General features: G+C 35.9%; 1 protein-coding gene across 1 annotated transcript in view; it reads right to left on the bottom strand.

Annotated features, from left to right (window-relative positions):
• Positions 1-4702: 4702 nt before the first annotated feature.
• Positions 4703-9471, bottom strand: part of LOC124709126 (DET1 homolog) — a 57000-nt gene continuing 52231 nt past the window's right edge. Inside the window, exon 4 of the mRNA XM_047240785.1 lies at positions 4703-7878. Within this exon, the coding sequence (XP_047096741.1) occupies positions 7695-7878 (184 nt within the window). The 3' untranslated portion in view covers positions 4703-7694. The remainder of the gene's footprint in view (positions 7879-9471) is intronic.

The following is a 9471-nucleotide window of genomic DNA, read 5'->3' as shown; positions in this document are numbered from 1 at the left end:
CTGTAGCAGCAGTTAGCTGGGTGTTTCTCTTAAGATTTGAGTTGCAAGGAATTGGCTCCACATACTACTCGGTCATAAATGTCACAATCTAGTTTATGGAAAACTTCACTTTCACAGCATTTATTTGAGTATTCAATTTGACGTATTGTAAATGTTTCATGTGTTTTGTTTATTATTTTGAGTTCAGTCATAATAAATCAAATTGTTATTTTGGACAGAACTTTCATTCTGTTGATCGGTAGAACAACCCTTTCATTTCTCACTACGTTAATGAAACTTTCCTTTATCAAATTAATTTCTATCAAATTAAATTATTGCAGGTGCCAAACTCTTTTCTACTTCACTTGCAGGGTCAATTACAGTCAGTTCGCGTTTCCTCTTAATCCATGTGCAACGGCAAAAGTTGGATTTAGAAAAGAGGGGGCTTAGAGCATCATTTCCATATGAAGATTCTAGAAGAATTTAGTGTTAAATACACTGCTAGCCTCAGCACCTCGCAAGCTTGCACCACAGAAAGCACAACGACATGTTGACTTCGCTCTCCACTTTCTCTTGAAAGGTGATGAGGGCTGGCTCTGGACTGTCCTATGGAGAGATGCTCATTTTTCTCTAACGGATGAACACACAGAATAGCTGAGTGTGGAAATCTTCACCTCCAGTCATTGTGCATGAAGTTCTTCTGCATGGTGAACATATAACTGTATGGTGTGGCTTCACGGCTATGTTCATCACTGGCCCATTCATTTTTGATCATAATGGTGCACAAGGAACATGTGGAGTGATTGGCCAGCATTACTGCGATATGCTTCGCCAGCATGTCGTACCTGCCCTTCATGAGGGAGACGGAGTGAACTCAACAGTTTTCATGCAAGATGGGACCCCACCACATATTGCTCATGAATTTCACCTGTTTCTCCAAGTCACATTTGGAAATGATTGAATTATCAGCCAATTGTTTCCAAATGCTTGGCTGGCATGATCACCTGATCTGACTCCCTGTAATTTCTGGTTATGAGTCTACCTGAAGGACAGGATTGACCAGGGGAACATTCACATATGTGTTGACCTGAAGTGCAGCATATCAAGAAAGCTAGCCAGCACACCTAAGGACATTCTTCTTTCTGTTGAGCAGAATGCATTCCTGCACTTTCAGACCCTTCTGGACACTGATGGGCGCCATATTATTAAAAGTGTTTAATTTGAATTGATTCTGCATTATTCCTCTTCCCCACATTCTTGAGATTTATGCTACCATGTTTGGTACTCGTGTGGTAATTAGTTTCCATGTTATAATTTGTTTAATAGGGAAAGTTTAATTATAACCACCCAGCAGATAAGGAAAGAAAATGCAAGTAAGACCTAATGGTGAGGACTTTACAAAGTAAAATCACTTTTTACAACAGCTGCTAACATCCAAAAATGTAAATCTTGAAATTCACAAAATGACTGATGAACAACTGTTTGGAGCACAGCACTGTAATGTTGCATAACATGGTGGTGGTGGTGGTGGTTAGTGTTTAACGTCCCGTCGACAACGAGGTCATTAGAGACGGAGCGCAAGCTCGGGTTAGGGAAGGATGGGGAAAGAAATCGGCCGTGCCCTTTCAAAGGAACCATCCCGGGCATTTGCCTGAAACGATTTAGGGAAATCACGGAAAACCTCAATCAGGATGGCTGGAGACGGGATTGAACCGCTGTCCTCCCAAATGCGAGTCCAGTGTGCTAACCACTGCGCCACCTCGCTCGGTGTTGCATAACATGGACAGTGGTGAAGACATAAGTGAACTGATTAGAAATCTTTGAGATGCAGTGTTACAGAAGACTGTAGAAGATTAGAGATTGATAAATTAAGGTATGAAATACTTTTTATGATCCTAACTACAGATGCGGATTAATCATAAATATTTCAAAGGACAGTTATATGGAGAATTTTGAGTTTCAGATTTCCAGCAAATGTCTGCAATTTTCACCTGTTTCAAGCAAAATGTTAATCTGAAACTGATGATTAGTACTCACGGCTCTGATACACAAATCAAACAGAATGTAGTTTGAAGTTGTCTGTGGTGATACAAGTACTGAAGATAATACCACATCTCCTTTACACATTTTGACATAGTATTTGTTGAAGGTCTTGAACCTGAAGTATTCTCACTGTCACAGTTTTGCAACCATACAGTACAAAAAATTCACAACTGTACAAAATGTACATGAGGCAGTAGTTCACCTACAACCAGCAGAAAACAAACAAATAAGTTCAACAAGTATAAGTGTTTCACAACTAAAAGCATGATGACTAGTATTTGTTTCATCATTAGCAGGTGTAACACATTTAAGATTGGTGTTTTGTTAATAAGTGATGATAACTGCCATTTAATTATATTCATATAAGAGGTGAATTGCGCACATATGAATGATAAAAATATTGAGGTTTGGGTAGTAATGCCATGAGGCATATAAAGCAATTTGGGATGTAAATAGAGGATAGACAAGTGGAAATGAAGATATTGCCATAGAAATGGTTAAAGTTGAATGCAAAGTAATAAAAAAGAAATTTGTAAAATTGTTTGCAAGAATCTCCATCCCTTGAGCAATGCTGAAAATTATTCTACTTCACAAGAAAGGAAATACACTGGACAAGAAAAACTGGAGATCTAGCAGACATCTTTTAATGTGCAAGAGAGTCTCTACAATTGTAGACAACAACAAAGGAATAACATCTGATTTCAGTAAACCAAAGGAACAAGTTGCCTTTACAAGTCGATATAGCAATGGGTTACTTGCAAGTAAAACAAAATTACAGAATGGGGCAATGTATATTCTTTACCATTTTGTTTGATATTAACAGATTCTGAGAAAGCTATTGATGCAATGATGGAATGGATAGTCTTGAAAAGAAGTTGTAAGATGACTATAGGAAAAAACGAAACAAGGGCAATTGAATATATTTGTATTAAAACAGATGACACTGAAGAAATTAGATTAAGAAATGAGACATAAAAGTAGTAGATAAGTTATACTATCAGGGCAGCAAACTAATCGATGATGGCTGAAGTAAAGAAAAATATAAAGAGCAGACTAGCTAGAGCATGAAAAATACTTCTGAAAAAGAGGAATTTGTTCATATGTAATATAAATTTAAATATCAGGAAGTCTTTTGTGAAGGTACTGGGCTGGATTAGAGCCTTGTACAGAAGTAAAATGTGGACAATAAGCAATTTAGAAAAGATGAGAGTAAAAGCTTTTGAAATGTGGTGCTGCAGAAGAATGCTGAAGACTGTGTGGGTAGACTGGATAACTAGTATGGAGATAGAGTACTCAATTGGAGAGAAAAGAAATTTATGGCACAAGGGATCAGTTATTGGACACATCTTGTGGCATGAAGGATTTGTCAGTTTGGTAACAAAGGTGAGTTGGGCAGATAAAGGGGGGGGGGAGAGAGGGAGGGAGGGAGGGAGGGAGGGAGGGAGGGAGGGAGGGAGAGGGAGAGAGAGAGAGAGAGAGAGAGAGAGAGAGGTGTTGGGGAGGGGGGGGGCTACACTGAAGAATATATACATCAACACCACTGCCTCTACTAGAATTCATCAAAATATTAGGAAATTCAGAGCTGGAAGAGGAGTCCGCCAAAGATAATCCATATCAGGACAATTATTTTCAGTACCTCTAATGGGAGTTTTGGTTACCTTAACTGGGACAATCCAATAGGAATTTTGTTGATGGAATACATATGAACCACATTCATTTTGTGATGTCATTGTACGTTTTGCCTCTAGTCTAGATAAACTTTAAGAATGACTGGAAGAATTTAATAGAGCAAGTTTTAAAGTATGTCCAAAAACAATTATAATTTGTCTAATGAAAAAAATAATAAAAATTAACGATTAGGTCACTGAAGCAGATACGTTTTTTTGCATTCATAGCAAGTGGATCTTATCACTGGAGACCATAATGCATGGGAAAGTTTTGATGGGGCCTTTATACAGCAGGAGATGTCTAACGGCTGATGAGGATGATGAAGAAGAGTGAAATACACTGACAATGTACTGGCATGCCTATATAATTCTTCTCATGTACTCCAATTGGAAATGAATGATGATGGTTAGCATACTAATTCAAACAGTGCCTGCTACTTGGGTAATATGAATGTGATACTTAATTACAGCAAATATTTGTCATAACATATCTGATCTGTGAGATGTGTGATAGCCCATTGTAAAACATAATATTAATACTACTACTACTACTACTACTATTACTACCAATTCTTATGATTGTCAGTGGTGCCATACTAGTATGCCTAGATGAGAAGGTAAAGCAAATCCTACAGAAAGTAATGTTATATATGGCATATTCAGTCACACTACCACCACGACTACTACTACTACTACAACCAATTCTTATGATTGTGGGTGTTGCTATATTGGTATGCCTAGGTGAGAAGGTAAAGCAAATCCTAACAAAAGTAATGTTACATATGGTGTCAGTAACTCTAAAGGGAGTTTTGGTTCCCTTAACTGGGACAATCTAATAGGAATATGGTGTGGTACTCTGCCAAATAAGGGGTTTACTGGAGATGTTTTAGCATGGCATCTGACAGAACACTATCATACCACTGACTTAACTTAAAAATAACAACAATTATTTTCAGTGAAAAGTATATTTTTGAAAATAATTATCAATATTTACATAATTAACAGTTCCCATTCTCACAAAAATATAATTTAATAGCTGCAAAATTCCATCAGCAAATTTAGTAACACCTTCTTACAAATAACACACGTCATCTGAAATTTGCCCATGATAGAAATTTCTAAATAATTCAAAAATTACTTATTTACAGGTCTAAAAATGAGAAAGATAATTAAGAAAATGTTACTCTAAAATATTTATATGCAAGTGATTTCTGCACTGAAGTGTACAATGGTATAGCAAAATGTCTAATCAAATCCAACAACAATAAAAATGTCATCACAAAATAACAGCTAGTTACAAAAATATCACAAATTTTACAGCTTCACTGAAGTGAACACATTCCAAGAGTAGTATATAACCCTGTGTAGAGTCTACAGAAAAGACGAGAATAATATTTATTGCCGCAGATGAACACTGCATGAAAACATTTCCAAAGCAAAAACTATTACTCTGCAGAATACAAATTTACATATTGTCAGTACCATTCTGCTCATGAAAATTTATGTATAAAACAGTCTTTAAGAATTATTGTTACCCTCAGTTACATTTCATAAAAGTTTTATGTACACAAAGCCAGTGTTTTACACTTCAATTTCAAAATTAAAAATGATCAAAGAAGATGACAAATTTGTCAGTGATGAAACATTAAGTACATAACAACAGATACGATGAACAAATATTTACATGGCAGAATACATTTAATACAATATAGAGTATTAGGAAAAGTCTTAGCCAACATAGTTTACAAAATACAGGAAACATAGCTCTTTACCTAACAACTATGACACTCTGTGTCATGTATGTGGTAAGTGAAGGCTTTGTATTTCATGTTAACACCTAAGAACCATATACAATGTCAATCAACTCATTGACACTTATTATACAGGCTGAATCTCTATGAACCTTGAGCCCTAGCACTGCATAAAACAGTGCTGAAATGGTTTAGTGTTGAAAAACATATTCTGGGGAATGAGTTAGGACTGCAATCACACTATTTTTTGCACACCGATCTTCCCAAAAAAAGTGTGAGGTGAAGATCGCTTCTCTAATATTCAACAAATCCACACGCATATGCAGCACCTGCATGCGCATTTACTCACACGCACATGCACATGCGCGCGCACGTGCGCTCACTCACACACACACACACCCACACACACACACACACACACACACACACACACACACACACACACACACACAAAGTATTTTGCCTTTATCACTTATTGTGGTCAACAAAGTAACAATAAAAACTCAAGGAAATGTTGCTGTGTCGAACTGCTAGCAAAAAAAGAAATAAACTTATAGCTGTGTTTGTGTCAAATATGGGATAATATTTTGATGGTTTCAATGCACCTGGGCCAACAAAGCTGTGAACAAAAATCATTAAGTTACTGTAATCTCAATATTCTTCCTGGAATTATGTTAGACAGCTTTTGAAAAAAATTATGTCCTTTAACAAAAGTTTGTTGGTTAGTGACTGATCTGCCTAGACAAGAGATAACAATGTCTGAATAGTGGGTGTCGAGGAATTCAGATACTTAAAGGTTAGTGAGCATGGCAGAGAGCTAGCAAAGACATCTCTACAGCATTCTCTGTCCACATTATTCTGTTTGGAAAATGACACCTATATATGTTAATGACAGTTATTTCTCCCATCTATGGATGTCTAAACATACCAGTAAATATTTAATTGTCATTGAGACAAAAAGTCATTGTTCTCACAACAGATAATGCTAGGTACTGTCAAAAAATTTTTGAACAAAAATAATGTAAAATCAATTCTGCTTTGACATAATATAAAATTGTTACACGCACTGGAACTTATTACAAAATTCAGTTACGTGTATTTGACTGTCCCAACATAAATTAACCACTATAAAATGAAGCCTCTCATCATCTGTGTTATTGAAGCTATGAGTATGTACATAACTTCTTATGTCACAGGAAACTGCTGTAAATGGGAAAACGTTGAGTAGTATAGGATACAGCTTACTTGACTCATGCTCAAAAATAATGAAAAACTGGCAAGCAGGCCTGTAGGAATGCCAACAGCTAAATAACAATAGGTTTTAGGATTTTTATCCAAGTGCCAGCACTTGTAAATAAGGTACACATTCACTAACAATGACATTATCTGTTTGCACACCTTCTAATATTATATTGAACACAATACTTTAAATGAGAAATTGTAATTTATATTTAAGAAAAAGCCTTTTGCATTGTAATTAGTGCTGCAAAAAGTATTCGAAGGCTACTCACAAACTGCAAATGGCACATATCACTGAATATCTGACTTTATCATGAAACTATCTGTAGAACCCGTTATATATCAGTCATCAGAACAACCACACTATGATTGTATTCTGGTGCTTGAATTACGTTTTACTGCTCATAGTGGAAACTGAATCCTGTTTTGCTATTTCCAAAATTATAAATACACATAAACAGAAGTGACAGTACAAAGTACTCAAGCATTTGTTCTTTTATACATTTATTCTATCTTTAACATATCCATTTGGAGATCTCCTCCTTTTCGGCTCCCTTTCAAAGGAACTTAAATATGCTGCCACATCTTACAGTTCTTGTAATGCACATCATGTTGTCTCAACATATTCTACAAAAACAGGCAGAAAATAGGAGATTGAAACTACAGACTAAATATAACACAACAGGCTCAAAATAACTTATCACTGGTAAAGTGGAAACAATGTTGTTCTGCTGTATTTTGATACACGAGAATCAAAACTGAAATACTACACTAGTATTTCATACTCTAAGATTTCCTGAAATACACTATTGAAAACCAAATCTTATGTTCCACATTGAAATTTAATTTGAGACTATTTAGTTTAGGTGAGAAATGAAATAACAGTAAAAGTTTTAATCTTGTTTCACATGGACTCTGTCATCCATTCCATCATGTAATTTCGCATTATGAAGCTATGTTAGGGTGTGCAAATCTGCCTGTGCCTTTAGTTGAGTGGTATCATTTTTCTTCTTTGTCATACGTGCCTTATATGAAAATTAACAACATACTCTGCATTGGTTCTCTGAACACTGATGGCGAATGGGTCTCTCGGATGGAAAGTGAATGCCACGAGCCGCCTTGCTGCAGGAGGAGGACTTCGTCCAAGTACCCCAGCATAAATTCTGAACTTGAGCAAACCAGAGTCACGTCCATAAAATCTACAAGCAACAATACACATATTGTTTTAGTATACATAAATAGATATTTGCTATTTCTAAAACCTAAGAAATCAGAAAAATAAACTGATAGTCAAAGAAATTGTTGTTGTCATCTGATTTAGAAAAAGGAATATGCTTGATTATATTTTAATGGTCAATAATAATGCATCAAAAGAGGAACACTATAGCTCTGAAGAGAACTATAGTTATAACTAGTGATGGAAAAATGAAGCAAGACATCTCCACTGTACTGTAAATTTTATTGTCAATTTCTAGAAGTTGCCAAAAAGCAGTACTGGAACAGAGTTCGAAGATCTTGTCACAATCATGTGATAGGATAACATCACTGAAATATCATGGAAATTGTGAACCTCATTTTCTGATTCTCAGGTGCACATCACTGATACATCATTTATCAAGTTCATTGTGATGACTGGGCTGTAGTAGAGCTTTGTGATTGGATGACGTGATCTGGATAACTATTTTTTTTCCTTAGGTACAAGTGGCTCCTTACCTCTATTCTGATTGTCCCTCCTATTACTGGGCATAAATAAAACAGCTTTTTTTCTGGCAATGTAATTCAAGGAAACAATTGGCAGCAATTCAAGGAAATAAGTGGCAGCAACAGCTGTATACAGCCCTAAAGTTGCAGTCACGAATGATTGTGGTCGAGTTTTGACTTGTTCTACACATCTACGTCACAGATACTCCGACAGCCAATGAGTGTTCAGTAGCGTTCTCTGCACTCTGCTGTGAATGTCATAGGCAATGCGAGCATTAAACATGACAGCAGCAAGTTATTTAGTGAGTTTTATTTGATTAATTGCAAGTTGTCACAGCTAATGTGGTGGTAAGCAATGAATTCTGCACAACTGAGAGAGAGCCGTAATTTGCAGTACACAAGCCCTCTTCAAGTGCAGAGCGCATGTATGTGAGGACCGAAGCCGTCGCTTGCAACTGGCAAACAATGCAATCCCTGTCCACCTCTTGAGCTGTGGAAACTGCCATTGTTTGTGGATTGGAATATAGTGTTCATGGTCACAATGATATAGGAACTCCTACTCGACTTTTGAAAATAATGAAGCAACTATCACATTCAATACAGAAGATTCCTATACTTCATACAATCATGGATTTACTAGATATAAATATTAAAATGTTGGTTACAATGAAAAATGAACTTGGAATACATATTAACTTATGAAATTTTAATTAATGTTGACCAAATTGAGTTTATACTGTCCTTAAATAACCTTTGAAGAATTTCTACATCCAAGCAAATTCCTTTAAGAAATGTTTATCAAATGTTATTTCACCAGACTGGAAGATTCTTTCAAATTGATGTTCAGGGATCACAGGATATTTTTTCAGGAAATCTTTAACTGAGAACAGCTTCCTTCTCTACTATAACGCCAATAATTACAACAGATAATATAGTAAGTATATAATACAGCACAATAAGATGAAGGAAAAAAGTGAATAAGATAATGAAAAAGAGTATATTGTAACTGACAATGAGAAGTGCAAGGAAATATATTTGAACAAAGCACAACGAGAATCAATGCCATTTAATTGTTATGATGCTAGAGGTGG

The sequence above is a fragment of the Schistocerca piceifrons genome, chromosome 7, assembly GCF_021461385.2.
Source record: "Schistocerca piceifrons isolate TAMUIC-IGC-003096 chromosome 7, iqSchPice1.1, whole genome shotgun sequence".
In the NCBI taxonomy this organism is placed as follows: Eukaryota; Metazoa; Arthropoda; class Insecta; order Orthoptera; family Acrididae; genus Schistocerca; species Schistocerca piceifrons.
This window is presented reverse-complemented; position numbering and strand designations above follow the sequence as displayed.